General features: G+C 33.8%; 1 protein-coding gene across 1 annotated transcript; it reads right to left on the minus strand.

Annotated features, from left to right (window-relative positions):
* Positions 1–9,921: 9,921 nt before the first annotated feature.
* LOC136784295 (putative nuclease HARBI1) lies at positions 9,922–11,306 on the minus strand. Its single transcript, XM_066744876.1, has 4 exons — positions 11,116–11,306; positions 10,916–11,053; positions 10,548–10,815; positions 9,922–10,455 (listed from the first exon to the last, which is right to left on the minus strand). The coding sequence occupies exons 1-4, from the start codon at positions 11,304–11,306 to the stop codon at positions 9,922–9,924; spliced, it is 1,131 nt and encodes a 376-aa protein (XP_066600973.1).
* Positions 11,307–16,400: the final 5,094 nt, after the last annotated feature.

Consider the following 16,400-nt stretch of genomic DNA (forward strand, 5'->3'; position numbering starts at 1 on the left):
ATCTCATGGAATGAATAAATGTATAAATTTAAATAATTGATGAATGAAATAGAATAGGGAGAGATTTTTTATATGTATTAGATTATAAGCTATTACTAAAATTGAACGCTTCGCTCACGATATTGGACAAGCGTGTCGCATACGTGTGTATAAGAAGGACGAATCCCTCGCTTGCGATGTTCAACGGGCATTGTATAAATATATACGTGTCTCTTAATCCCGCTACTATTTAGCCGCAGATACATCTAAATGCCGATAGAGATAAATCATGCGAATCTTTATTAAATCACTTGTGATTGTGGATTAATTCCTAATAATGATTCATATTTGTTTTTCATCGGGAGTTAACGTTAAAACTTTATTGGTTTAAATACAGAAAGGTTCCATCGTACCCTAATGCGAATAAACGTGATAACTTCATACACTACATATTCCAGTTAATTTCAGATATTAAAGTCAGCTCAGTGCAGAATCAATAGCAGAAGGTTCCCATGCGTTCAAGTTAGATTTGAGTACAAATATTTCTTGGCGCTTTAAATATAAAGCACGGTGCGTATGCATTGCATTGTGCCGTGTCTTTGGATTGTTGCGTGCGCGCCATAACGTACTCAACACTTATTAACTCTATATATTGGCCATCCCTGAATTGTAAAATTTTGTAAAATAAATAAATTGAACTCCAGCACGCAACACTAGTAACGCTAATCTTAATTTTAATAGCGAAAATCTGAACTAAACTAGCAAAGTGCTGGGCATATCTTGGAATACCAACTCTGATTCATTTCGGTTTATAATCTCGCCGTCTTCCATCACTAAGTTAACAAAGCGAATGTTACTCTCGGAAAACGCGAAGATTTACGATCCTTTAGGCTGGATCTCACCGTTCACCATTGTGTTAGAGCAAATAATGCAATCCACATGGTTGCTCAAACTTAATTGGGATGACGAGGTTCCCGAGCCTATCCAACCTAAATGGATGTCTTATTACTCGCAAATGTGCGAATTAACAAAAATCACCATCCCGCGCTGGAATGGTCAACTTAGCGAAGCAGATAAATTAGAACTCTATGGGTTCTGTGATGCTTCAAATGTATCCTATAGTGCTGTGGTGTATGCCAAATTCACCAATAGTAATAGTCAAACCTCAGTCAGCCTCGTAATGGCTAAAGCCAAAGTGGCCCCTCTTAAAGCAATTAGTATTGCTCGTCTTGAACTAGTCGCCGCTGCTTATTTGACTAAACTAATGCTTCATATCAAGTCATCACTTAAACGTTCAGTGCATGACATTTTTTGTTTTTCTGATTCACAAATCGTGCTGGCTTGGATTGCACAACATTCGTCCAAATGGAAAGTTTTTGTAGCCAACCGAGTCGAATATATACAATCAAGCCTACCAGAGGCTCATTGGTCTTATGTCAATACTAAGTCCAATCCTGCAGATCTCAACTCGCGAGGAATTAATCCAAGCCAATTACTACACTGTGCGCTTTGGTGGGAAGGACCCTCAATAATTCGGGAAATGTCATCGGGAAATTCTCCTTTAATTTTTGAGACTAGCGAGGAAATAAAGACCTCGTCGATCTATTCAAATCATGTCACACGAGATTTACCGTCATTTCTTTATAACTACTCGTCGTGGACAAAACTAATCCGTGTTGTTAGCTACGTGTTGCGATTTATAGATCGAGCGCGTAGAAAAAATGTTTGTCAACACGCGCACGTGTCAGCTCTCGAGCTACGCACTGCAACACTGCGTGTTGTGAAAATAATTCAAGCTGCTGCCTTCTTAAACGATATCTTGACGTTGCAAAGCAAAAAGTCAGTTCCGTCAAGTTCACGATTACTTTCTCTTGCACCATTTTTAGATGCGCAAGGAGTTCTACGAGTAGGTGGGCGTCTGCAACACTCATTTTTGTCAGATAACCAAAAGCATCCCATTATTCTGCCAACTAATTATTTAACCGAGCTGCTCATTCGACATATACATATCACGACCTTGCACGGTGGCCTACAGCTTACGTTAACAGTATTGCGGCAAAAGTATTGGGTGATCAATGCACGAAACGCTGCGAAAAGCATAATACATAGGTGCGTCACTTGCGTTCGTCAGCGTGCCAAGCTAGGAACACAATTCATGGGATCTTTGCCTACTGCTCGAGTAAACCGTAGCCATCCGTTTGAACATACTGGCATTGATTATGCCGGGCCCTTCCTTGTAAAACTGCATCAAGGCCGAAACTCGAAATCAGTTAAGTGTTATATAGCTGTTTTTGTATGCATGGCTACTCGTGCCATCCATCTTGAGCTTGTCTCCAAATATGATACGGATGCATTTTTGGCGGCTCTAGCTCGTTTTACTTCACGTCGTGGTAAACCCGCGGTGATTTACTCTGATAATGGGTTAAATTTTCAAGGAGCAAATAAGGAATTGAAACTTGCATTCCAAGGCTCTCTGAAACATGTGCAATCTATAGATTTTGAACCTATACGCGAAATAGAATGGAAATTTATTCCCGTGGCCACTCCTCATTGGGGTGGACTGTGGGAGAGCGGAGTACGAAGCGTAAAACATCACCTAAAGCGTGTACTTGGGACTTTTCTTCCTACGTTCAAGGAAATGACCACACTAATTTGTCGTATTGAAGCCTGTCTAAACTCCAGACCTCTTTCTCGCTTACGCGATGACATTGAAAGCTTCGAATGTCTAACGCCAGGGCATTTTTTGGTTGGTCGCGCCTTACTCGCTCCACCCGAAATGTCCATTCTAGATTTAAAAGAATCTACTCTAAATCGATGGCAGAAAATCACTCGGATTACCGAGCTTTTTTGGCAAAAATGGTCGGGCGAATATCTGCAATCATTACAATCTCGCCCAAAATTGCAAACTAAATATAACGACTTTCGTGAGGGTGACATCGTTATCATTAAAACTCCAAACGCTCCACCTTGCAAGTGGAACTTAGGCCGAATTATTCGATTAATCATCGGTTCAGACCCAGTAGCGAGAGTAGCTGTGGTTCAAACAGCTAATAAACAGATTCAACGCAGCCTAACACAATTGTGTAGGCTCCCGGCATAAATACAAATATGGACAAACAATCCCAACGGCTTTTGATCTGCCGAATCGTACATCTTCACCTTGACGCTCTACTTATTAAATCAGTTCTCCTTAATCATGGCTAGTTACAAGGTGTCTAACTTAGTCGACAACGTCGAAATGTTCTTAAGTGAAGTTTGGGGTGAAGAAGCCGAATGCGTCCGATGTACTGGACCTTTCCTTCAGTGACTTGAGTCTTTCGGACGATGCTCCTTGTGTTGATTCTCTGCTGGAAATTCCGGATTTGCTTGTGTCGACGAAGGAAGAAGAAGACTCCAGGATGCAGGTCATTTTAGATCCGCCCTGTCCACCCGAACCAGAATCGGCTGACGTTAGCATGGAACACATTGCGGGACCTTCTCGTGCACCAGCACCAGCAATTGACTTAGCTGTTTTGTACGCGAGCAGTTGGGAGAAGGGAATCTTATACGATTCTACCGCTAAGGAACTGGAGCTTACCGCAAAATATGTTACCGTCTTGGCCTTCGGACTCACACACCGTATACCATTGCACGCTGTGTTGAAATATCGGCAGTGGAAGACGTGGGATCCCCAAGGAAAATTGCTCTTACGTTGGACTCCAGCGCTAGAGCTGAAAACTGCCAAACTCATCGTTAAAAAATGAGTTAGTCTGTGACCATTGGTAGACATTCGGAGCTTCGCTCAGAGGTTATTTTTTTTTTCTTCTCTCCACCATGGTCTTCATTTACGGTGTTTCACCATTTCATATTTTAAAAACATAAGTTTAGTTTATTTCTACATCTGCGAGATTCATCTATTGACGCAGGAACGTCAATGCGGGGGAGGATTTGTTGGAGATTGGAGTGTAGGTGCGAGCGGTCTGGGACTCTCAGGCCGTCTCGCTCCTGCTCAAACTCTGTCTCTCTTGGTCCTACCTCCAATTAAGGCCGACAGATGGCCCACAGCGTAGAGCTCTCTCTCGCTGTTACTATTTGGGTCTCTTGTACATATTAATACCCAAGAGTTCCGTCTTATTGCGGCTCAATTTAAACGGTCTAGACTCTAGACTCTGTCTTTTCTGTTATTCTTCTCAGCAGCTTAGCCATTCCTCCCTTCCTGCGACGCCACTATGTCTCTTAGTACGCATTTCTGCTCCATCGTCGATTTCTTGGGCTCCAAGAAATCGTCTTCTTTTTTCTCTATCTTCGTTGCCTGGGAGTCTCAGGAACGGGGAATCCTGTCCGGGGACCTGGGGACCACAGGGTTGGGATTTCGTAGTTGTAAGTTTACATGCTGTTACAGAACAGCTTAGTGTTTTTTATCTATGTAAGGCATTCCTACCGATATTCTTTTAATTTTACAATGAGTTTGCTCTGTGTCACTGTATATGAATAATTGTTTTCTTGGAGTGCTTTCTATTTGTGCTGTAGAATTCGACTATTAATTTTGAAAGTAGTAGTTTTAAGAATGTTGAAATAGGTGGTTGACAAATCATAGTTTAAATATAATAAAATTAATCCTTTTCATGATAATATCTGTTGTGCATTTTATACTAATAATATTTTTTAATCCTGTGGCGTACCAGCGTCACCATAAAAAAAGGAGGGGGGGGGGGGGGAATTAATTTTTATTTTATATCCATACTTTGATTCGCCCTGAGCATTTTGTGTCGGAGTTGTGCTGCACGGATATTTACCATGATGGTTGTGGGATTTTCCATAAAATATCCAATTGTGAGTAACAAGGTGATAATCTTTGTAATTATTCTCCTTTCTCTTAAAGATATAAAACATAGCAATTGGGGGTAAATGTGTATCTTGCATTTGCGGCTGTAATATGAGTTGGTGTACATGTTAGGTATTCCAACCAACTGATTGTGATAAAAACTTGAACGATAAATATAGATTTTCTCATAAATTCACCATTATGAATATATTAAATCAAAAATGGAGTAAAAAGAGAAATTTCATTCCGTTTGTTTGACTCGATAACTATATATCAATTTTTCCAGCTGATTAAATATTTTTGAACTTCCCGTTAAAGACCTGTAGAGGACTTTGCAACACGAATCCCTATCAATTTTTATATTAGTAGTAACACTAATTTATCTTTTCTAGCATTGCGTGATAGCGTTAATAAGTTGGGTGCTCGCTGTAATAAATAACAGCTCGTACGTAACAATCCTACAAGACGTTATTGTTCATTTTAAATTTAACTGAGGAAGAGGTTTACGGTTATTTCGATTTCTTTAAAATTTGTAATAAATATGCTTTTCCTAATATGTGTTCAATTTTTACAATATTTGATCGTTGCTAAAATTATATACCACTATATATGTAGGTTCCTGAAAAATACTATGTTTATTAATTTTGTTAGAAGCCATTTCTTCTTGAGTTGGTACTTTTGAATTATAGTGGGAATGCATCGTACATAGGAGAAACGTTATGCATATTGTTTTAGCCTTAGAGTGTTGTTGGAGACAGTGACAAATTAAAATTGTTATTTTCAGTTAGAACTCATTGACAACTCGGAATATTGTGGAACATAAGAGGCACAAATCTCCAATTCATATTCCATAGATGATTAGAACTGTGCCAATAAAATAAAGCATTATTTAATATTTTTGAATAAGAGAGAAAGATTGAAAGTCAAACCGTGAGTATATCATATAAATTATTAAATATAACTTGAATCTATTTTATATTTACGTTTCTTTTTCTCATATTTAATGCAGCTGTATTATTTGTAGCTGTGGTGCAAAACTGAGATTACTCTGTCCTATGAACTGTCTTTCTATTTTCCTTTCTCAGTCCTAATAACTACATCATTTCACTTTATTTTTTTTATAACTCTTCTGCATTTGATGTCTTACATTATTATCGTATTATTAATTTCTTGGTAAATTTATTTCTGTTTCTTTCAAAATGTCTCCTATGATAGAGTGTTTTATGTGCAAGAGCAAATTTGTCTCATTTATAAAATATGACAAACACCAAATATACCATAAAACTTTACCTGGTTTGAGAATAATTTGTAATTATCAAAAGTGTAATAAACATTTTACTAAGTATGACAATTATAAAATTCACGTAAAACGATGGCATCACGATTTTAGTTTTGAGATGCATAGAAATAAACTTACCTGCACCCAGGGTAATTGTAAATTTTCGTGCAACGGGATAAAATTATTTAATGTGCATACTTATTCACATTTTAAGAATAATGCAAAAGGTATACATTGTAATTATTTAAGTTGTTATGGAAAAAGCAAAATTTTTAAAACATTGAATTCTCTTAAAATACACATATCTAGATATCACCAGAAAGAGAAAGCATTACATTCATCAGATCATATTTTGTTTAATGACGAATTAGCTTCCACGTTTATCGACGACGTTAACACTGTAGAAAATGAAAATTTAAATAACTGTTTAGATATTGTTGAAGGTGCAAGCAATACTGAAACGTTCGCAGATATACGCGCTTTAGCATTAGTCTATTTAAATTTGCGTGCTAAAAATTTAGTTACGGAAATTACTTTGCAAAGTATTATTGAAAGTGTTGTATCTATTTTTAATACATGTCAAGACAGATTTTTAACATCAATAGCTACCAGTGATATTCAGGAAAACGTAAAACAGTTTGTTATAAATATTTTCGAAAACAGTTTTAATACTATGCATCATGCTCATAATATGGAAAACGGTTACCTAAGAAATGCTTTTTGTAGGAATAAATTCTATGAGCAAAACTTAAAGATTAATTTTCCAATGGAAGTAAATTTAGGTACGTTTTCTGATGGAAAGATAGGTTCTTATTGCTATGTACCAATTTTAAAAACATTACAATCTTTACTTGAAAATACTGGAATTCTGCAGCATTGCTTGGCAAGAAACGTTAATAACTCAGATGTTCTCTTTGATGTAGGTGATGGAAATGTAATAAGACAAAATAATTTCTTTAAAACTCAAAAGAATGCTTTGCAGATTATTTTATTCCAAAATGCATTTGAAGTTTGTAATCCAATAGGATCGTCTAGAAAAAAATTTAAACTTGTAGGGTTTTATATGATTTTAGGCAATGTACCACCGTATTTAAGGTCGAGAGTAGAAAATTTACAATTAGTACTTCTATGTTATGAGAAGCATTTAATACACTTTAATTGGTTTCATGTAACGGAACTGTTAATAAGAGACTTGAAGATTTTAGAAAGTGAAGGAATATCAATCACTATAAATAATAATCAATATCACTTCTTTGGTACACTTGTAGCAATGGTTGGTGATAATTTAGGCTCTCATCAAATAGGAGGTTTCACGGAATGTTTTTCTTCAATTTTTTGTTTTTTTGTAGATTTTGTAATATTTCTCGCGTTAAGTTAAAATCTAATAATTTTTCTATACAGAAGAAACGAAGTCCAAAAACTTATAATAAGAACTGTGAGCTTGCAAAGAAAACAAAAAGTATAATACGAGGAATTAAAGAAAATTCACCATTATACAAATTAAGTCATTTTCATGTATGCAATCCTGGCCTTTCTCCCTGTGTAGCTCATGATTTATATGAAGGTATAATTCCATATGACCTAATGCAAGCTATAAAATAAGTAGAGGAGCTATGCGGTTCCGATGACAGGGAGTGGGGGAAGCTGTTTTGTGGTGTGGAAGGGGGATGGGTGGGGATAAGACTCTCTTAGTATGGTAGTGGTGGGGATGAGGAAGGAAAGGGTCTTATAGTGGGATCGAGTTTGGTTAGGGTGGGTGGGGGTATTTTTCACCCTATGTCACAGTTGGAAGGTCTTATAGTGGGACCGAGTTTGGTTAGGTAGGGGGTATTTTTCACCCTATGGGCGTATTCGAAACATATAAAAGTTTAGCTTAATTTATTTTTTACTGTTGGCAATGATAGACTAAGCCGAGAAGTGTTCGAAAGTTGGAACTGGTGAACGCAAGGAACAGTGAATTATATTATAGATACTATAAACGTCTTGTTAATTAAGGATTAGATTTTGCAACTATTAGTAAGCCTTTAGGTAAATTAAACCGTTTGGTAGATTTTAAAATTTTGAATAGAATTTATTACAGTTTGTAATTTCTGCCAAACAGATAAATTTTATCAGTAGGTAGAAAAACTGGTCATTAAAAGTATATATTTCACACAATTTAAATTAACACAAGACAACCCATTAGTTATTATTAATAAGTGAAAAACTGGCCCTATAAATATGTCGAAAGGAACTTTGAATGTACAAATTCAAGACACAGATAATATTATATATGAGTTTATGGTGACAAAAGAAATTTATGATTTGCTCCATAAAGGTAAGATTGTTAACAATCAAAACTGCTTAAGTTTAAAATGTTACACTGAAAATGGTTAATTCTTGAATAATGAAATATTCATTATTTAATAATTTACAGATTCATTATATGCCGCAAAATTTTTAAATGAACACAAACAAACTGTTCCAAATTTGACGAATAAAGAAAATAATTCAATAGGTGCTCGACAGTGCAATATTGGTAAAAGAAATACATACCTTAAAAGTAATAAATATATATTAATGTTTATCAGAAAAATTAATTATTTATTTATATAGAAGACATTGCAGATGTGGTGGAACAAGAAGTTATTCAGCAAAAATCAAACTGCATAGGAACTATTATTCCTGAAGATCAGTTTTTAGATATTAATAATAATGATTCTACCAGCGAGAATGAAGAATATATTGACGATCCTAGATCTTCATCAAGAGCTAGTAATTTTATAATATGTTTTAAGTTTAATTTCAAACCTTTTCATTCAAAAATTGTTTTAGAGACATTCAGGCATCGTTGGACAAATGGTGAGATAAAATTACTTTTGTCAATATATGCTGAAATGAACACGTTATTAATGAACAGAAAAATAAGAAACGATCATGCTTTTAAAACTATATCAAAAAGAATGAGACAGAAAGGATACAATTTAAAACCTTCTCAATGCATGGCAAAAATTGATCAATTAAAGAAACTGTACAAAAATTGTTATGATCACAATCAGCAAAGTGGTAATGAACCTAAAACTATTGAACATTATGATGTAAGTATCATGAAATAATAGCTATATATACTTATAATTAGCTATATAATAAACAATATATTCATTTTTTATTCAGATTTTACATGAAATATTTCATAGAATGCCGTACATAACACCCATATCTATAGTGGGATCAGATACACCACTTGGCAAACATATTAATATGGACAAAACTGTTTCAACTGGTATTTATAATAGTAATCACATGTACAAGATTACTATAAACTGTTAATTAGATGGAATTACTTTCTTCATATACATGAAATCAATTTCAATTATTAGTGTACTGAATGATGTTTAATACTGTATATGTATGTAAAAAGAGATAAAAACACTGAAACTCAATTCCTTTTCAGGCCTAAAACGTAACTCAACAAATATAAAAACAGATTATATGTGTGAGATGATTAAAATTAAGAAGCAGAAATTAGAGAATGACAAATTATATAAAGATGAAAAGCTAAATATATTGAAGCAAATTAGAGATAATATGATTAAAAATTAAAGCCATTATCAATACAATAAAATGTGATACTAGCAATAATTTCTGTTTTTTTAAGTAAGGGCACTTAAAAGATTTGTTTTTGCTTTTATTTAACAGAAATGTTTATATTTAGTACTATTTATAATAACCTATAAAGAAAATTCATGTCACTGTTATAATAAAGTAAATATATATTCATATTTTAATTTATATTTTTCAAATAAATATATTTTTGCTATAAAAATGCTATCAATAATAGTTATAAATATAATCTTAAGTATCTTAACAAATATAAAAATCAGAGAATATCTACAGAAGCAGCTAGATAATTTTTTATTTCATCTCTTCTGATTATACCGTCTTGGTGTTGCTCTGGAGTAATAGCTAAAGGACCACTATTTTCAAAATCTTCATTGAGTATAATTGGTACATCAATTTCTTCATCTTCACATAAGAGACATACATTGTGAAGAACACAACATGCAATTATGTAATAGGGAATCAAATCTGTCCTTCTCATAAGCAATTTATCTAGAAGGCATCTCCACCTTCCTTTCAATAACCCAATGGATCGTTCAACAACCATCCGACTTTGAGAAAGAATACGATTATAATTTATTTCATCCACTAGTAAATGTCCATTGTCTTTATATGGAACCATTATATGTTTTTGGATAGTATAAGCTGAATCTGCTATTATGTATTTATTAAAAAAGTTATTTTCACAACACTTTTGCTGCACTCCAGAGTATTTGAATACCCTCATGTCATGCACAGATCCTGGCATTCCAGCAAAACAATGTATAAATTGTCTCTTTTCATTACAAATAACCTGTAATAAAGAAAAATACAAGTTGCATTGACGTATCATAAATACACAATATAAGATTTTAAAGTAGAATTGAATATTATAAACTTTTATACCTGTAACTGTATAGAATGATATCCTTTTCTATTTATATAAGCTACAGCATTTTCTTTTGGTGCTAAGATTCTAATATGAGTCCCATCCATCATTCCTAGTACTCCTTGCAGCTTATATTTTCCTTCGATAACTCTACTGGTAGCTTTTGCTGCCTCTGCTCCTGGCCAACGAATAAAATGATTTCGTAACTGACACAAAATTTTCACAACCCTTTTTACTGCGTGCCAAGCTGAGCTATTGCTGATATCAAATTTTGATACAACTGACCTATTTATTTTGTAAGGGATTATAAATCGATGTGTATAGTATTCTGAATAAATAAATTAATTTAATATGTGTAAATGACGATTGAACATTAAATATTTACCTGTATGAATCAGGTGTACCTAATACATACAATGCTACGTAAACTTGTTTTTCAAATGAAATAACATATGGAGATTGGTCACATTCTAGATATGGTCTAATAACATTTAATAAGTAATAAAAAGTACTACGATACATCCTGCAAATCAAATGAATCAATGAAGCACGATGGAGTGATAATAAATTAATTTCAATACTAACCGATAATGTCTCTTAAATTCTTCGTTTTCATAAGCATGGATAATATTTTCGATGAAATTTTTTACTCTTGGTTTCCTTACTCCATTGTCATTTAAATTGAAATAGATTTCGATGTCTTCTTCATCACTATCACTGTCACTTGAACTTGACATAAAAATTGCATCAAGTAATATAACCCTGTTAGCATCCATTGTTATTTATATACCAATGTATGACCTTTAAATACAAAATAAATAATTATAAATTTAACTATCAGAGTATTGGCATATAATTATAAGTAAATAATTTACATATATCAATTAACAAATTCTAGAATATTATGACTATCTTTCAATGTACTTAAAAATTCTATTCTATCTCACCATTTAACTGATTCAAAATTTAAAATGCTAAAAAAAAAATATCACTAAAGTTCCTTCCTTCCTTTCCACCACTCTTCCTTTCTTTGATTAACTTCAATGTTTCAAACACTTTTCAATTTGATCTATCAATGCTAACATTTAAAAACAAATTAAAGAAAAGTTTAATTTTTTAATATACTCAAAGAAAAACCGAAAGAAAACTATTTTGTGCTCATTTAATCATTTCATTTGCTCTTGTATATCATTCATGCATGGTGGAAAACTGCTTTGTTGAGTTTATTTACATTATGTCTTCTGATCTGACCTATTCTTTTATTATTACGCTATTGTATGAAGAGTTTGCATTTTTCACATTCTATTTAATGAATAGAAATCTTCTGCGTTACCATATTTTCTCTAAAAGAAATTTGAGAAACATAACGTAAATACATGTAAAATAACTTGATGTTACTACTGATGCATTAATTACAGAATTATTTACCTTATACAGTGATTGATTTATTCTGTTAACAAGTTTCTTCTATAATGTAAAATAGGACATACATAATATTCTATGATTGACAGCTGTCAGTCTGTAATACTTCTCTTCTTTGTCATTCCTCTTTAGATATAGGAAATCTTCAATAGTATAGAAACTATTATCTGCAATTAAATTTTAACCACAAAGAATCAATTAATTCCTATACTTTAATAAATATATGAAAAATAATACTTATCTAATTAGTTGTAGCTCCCCTAAACCTCAACCATCTAAATAATATTCCAATTTAAGAAAAGGCCTGTATGACATGTGTAACAAGCAATTGCTATAATTCTGATCCACTGATCCTTGCGTTCATCAGTCCCAAACTTTCGAACACTTTTTGGTTTAGTCAATCATTGCCAACCGTAAAAAATAAATTAAGCTAAACTTTTGTATGTTTCGAATACGCCCTATGTCACAGTTGGAAGGTCTTATAGTGGGACCGGGTTTGGTTAGGGAGGGGGTATTTTTCACCCTATGGTACCGTTGGTTAGTTATCCTACGGGGACCTAAGTTATCCTACGGGGCCCTAGTTGAGGGAAGGTTTTTTCACCCTTCGAAGTCGATGGTTAGTTACCTTACGTAGCCTAACTATTTCCGACTCTGCTACACAGATAAACTAGCTTGAGTTAATTGCTAGTTCCAGTAGTCACCGCTAGGTGACTGCCTTCCTTAATCTTCTTTCGCGCTAATGGTATCAATTTCAGGAATATTAATATTTTGATAGGGCAACTTATTAAGTCCTAGCTGTTACTAAACCTAGGTATCTTATAAAAGAGATTGCAGTTTCAAGATTTTCTTAATTCATCGTGCTACTTCACTATGTCGATAAATAAATTCGGATCTGGTTTCAATACCGGTAAAGTGAGAAATTATTCACACAAAATTGACAATGATACGTTAAAGTTTGATAAAAAAAGGAATGCATTTAATGCCAAGAAGAAAATAATTTCAAACTTAGAATGTGATGTTACTGATGAGACAAGTGCTGTGAATATGGCTGCTCTGTTACGTAATTCGATGACTGTACGTGATAGCTTAATGAGGGAATTGTTTGAATACAGTGAAAAGCTAACTCACTATTACCTAAAAGGTAACCGCCTTGAGGAAAAAGTTACAACTCTGCTGAAAAAACTGATGAAATTGATGAAAAAATTAATGATATTAGTGAAAGAATTAATCAATTGAATGATAAAGTCGATTATATTGAAAATAAATTGGATCGAAAAGTTGAGGCATTACGAAAAGATATGTATGGTAGATTGAAAATTGTTGCACATTATATCTCTAATGAGCATCAAAAAGAGGAAATCACGACTGCCAATGAGAAGAAAAGAGAAAATGATTGGAATTATGCTCTAAAGAAACTTATATTACCGCCAGTGATTGATGAGCTAGTGTAAACATAATACGTAGTGGAATAGTCATGGGAAGTGAGGAGAAGAAACAATTGGTAGAAGAGTTACATGACAGACGGAATTTATTTATATATATATATAAAATGAAATGTTTTTACAATTAAACTTATATTTAAACAAATATACATAAAATTTATATAAATTATAAAAACTTATAATTGATCGGATATACAAATATATAAAAAATGAAGGAAATATACATCAATTTATACAAATATATAAAATTAAATGTTTTACAATTAAACTAATAATTAAACTTATATCAATATATATATATATATATATATTGATATATTTATTCAATCATCTGAAACAGAGAAATCTAGTTAATATTTTACAAATTGTAAGTTTAACATTTGATACTCACATCTATTTGTTGATGTACCCATCGTGCGAAAACGTTTACCTCTTGATATACACAATGTATAGGCTTTCTCGTATGATTGGTGAACATTTTTACGTGTAGTTTACACGGGGTGTTGCAAGGTTTTATAGTGGCTATCAAATTATCAAATTTAGGACAACCAAACCTTTCCAAATTTCTATTTGGGATATCCAAGTAATTCAGAACATCCCGTTCTACATGCCCCCCTTTATAAGCTACTAGGGGGTATTCACAATACAATTTAATGCTATTCACAAATTTGTAAATATCTTCTTGATTATAATGTTCATATCCTGTGTTGCAATATTTTATCCCGTGAATATTTTTGAAGACGAAATTTACGCTCTTTTGGTCCTTAATCGATAAACTTTTATACGGCTCATGAACACGAAATGCACCGTAATTCGTATTTCCCGTAGTTAAGTTTTTGATTGCCACTTCTTTATGCACAAACTTTCTGTTTATCATAAACCCGTCAAAATCGATTATATGTGTAATATGAAATAGTGAAGACATTTTTAAAATGGAATGTTATTTGTCGTACGAATCAAACGTTCAAGCAATACTGATGCCTGTCCTACGATTTCTTCGAGCTTTTAAGCACTGTTAGGGAGGTGTCAACAATTTTTTTAATCTACGGTAGGAAGATGCCTATACTACTCTTAGAAAATCGGAAACGTCATTGGCTCTAAGAGAGAATATTTTCTGCCCTATGCTACATGTAGTGGGCGGTAATTCTAAGATGCTTTAAGGGTTGACAAAACTTTTGTCCTACGGTGGGGAAATGACTGACCTGCCACTCTTGGAAGAACGGAAACGTCATTGGTCCTCAAGAAAATATTTATAACTGTGCGAAACAATGTCCCAAGAGAGCTCCGAACCTGTGGTCAGAAGGGAAGGTCTTATTCTAGAATAAAATTCAAAGCCAAGATAATAGGCAAAATGAGTTGTTTATTTAAATAAATAAAAATATACACAATTTACAATATATATTTACAAAAACCGCTAGACTAAAATTATCGACTTTCTAGGGAATTTGTTCTCGTCAACTTCTAGGGAATTTCGGTAGACGAAGATTCCCAAGAACCCCAGAAACCAGAATTCCCCAGAAAGGAACGCGGACTTAGAAGATCCCGGACTGGGCAATTTTCCCTGGGGTATTCCCCAGTAAAATCCCCAGCCACGGGAGGAAGCGAAGTAGGAGAACTGATTTTAGGGAAGGGGAAGTCCCCTTACCCCTCAGCCTCCTTCTCCCAGAGCTATACAGTGTTGCCAGAAAGTAGACCGTCGGTCTACAGAATTTCCCACTCCTCTTACGACCACAAATGCAGACTCGTTTGCGTGAGCCATCCCCGCTTCTACCGCTGCTCGATGGTCACGAGCACAAGCGAAGCGTCCATACATGTGTCGGCTAGCTTCGCTCGCTCTCGGCTATCCTCGGATTAAAAAGAGAGCGGAGATACTTTCTCGGACCTGTCTGTCTTTCTCGCTGTTAGCCGTCTAGCAGAAGACTCTAGGCAAAATCTTTCCGCTTCGCTTTGCCGATAATCTACGAATCTTCGATGTTATTTACATTTGCAGGACAATGCCTTTATTCATGTTTTTCAGCATATTTATTTATAAGCATAGACTTATTTAAATCAATAATAAATTAAGGAAATGCGTATTTGATATATAATAATTATTTTAACTACAAATTCTTCGTTATATTTCGTTTATTTCCATAAGATCTGCATTTCTTTAATTTATTATTGATTTTTGTGAGTCAATGGCCATTAAAAAAAAAATTTAATCATAAAAAAAAAAGCACCGAGCGGGAATCGAACCCGGACCCACGAATTGCCACGCGATTACCTTACCGCCTGAGCCACGAGGCTTCTTCGATGTATTATAAACAGAAAGTCTTCATACAGACTTGAAATACCGTATAAATAAACGATCAACTGACAGCTTTATTCATTATTATTCTGTCATAATGGAATAAAAATTGAAGAATAACTATATGTTGAATTGTTTTCAAAAGTTTTTCCAATAGCCAAGAACGAAGATAAATAATCAACGCTCGTAGCATTGCCATATTATGAGTGCGATAAGGAGCGGCTATCGGACTTCTCTCTCTCTCTCTCTCTCTCTCTCTCTCTCTCTCTCAGTCGCATCTTTGTTTTCCTTCTTCCTTTAGGGGAAAGCACGTGCGTTTTTTACCAAAACAATTCTTACCTCAGAAATATTATGTTCTGTAATGTATTTATATGTACATATAGATCAATACGTATTATGTACATAGGCAACGTTAAAATTAAGTATTAATTTCTCTAAACATAAGACTCTCTATTAAAATCTTTTACTAAATAAGCTTAAGAATCATATATTGAAATATAAGTAAAATTACAGTACTTATTTTCATTGCGAGCTTTTTATTCCCGAACAGCTATTCGGCGCTCGCAATGTAAACATACACGAGCGACAGATAGGAAGCGATTAATCAAAACAAAGAGTTTTTATGACTACCTAGATCTATGCAGTATTTAAAGGATTACATATACTTATTTCTATATATATGTAATAATTATACATAATATGGAAAGACTTTTCTTTCT

The sequence above is a fragment of the Prorops nasuta genome, unplaced genomic scaffold (genome assembly GCF_024137725.1).
Source record: "Prorops nasuta isolate Cenicafe-Biocafe unplaced genomic scaffold, Cenicafe_Pnas_1.2 PNAS00051, whole genome shotgun sequence".
Lineage (NCBI taxonomy): Eukaryota > Metazoa > Arthropoda > Insecta > Hymenoptera > Bethylidae > Prorops > Prorops nasuta.

Coding starts and splice junctions, on each gene's coding strand:
- LOC136784295 (XM_066744876.1), bottom strand. CDS start 11,306: ATGGATGCTAACAGGGTTATATTACTTGATGCAATTTTTATGTCAAGT. Junction 11,054..11,115: donor GAATTTAAGAGACATTATCG/GTTAGTATTGAA, acceptor TTTGATTTGCAG/GATGTATCGTAGTACTTTTT. Junction 10,816..10,915: donor GGTACACCTGATTCATACAG/GTAAATATTTAA, acceptor CAAAATAAATAG/GTCAGTTGTATCAAAATTTG.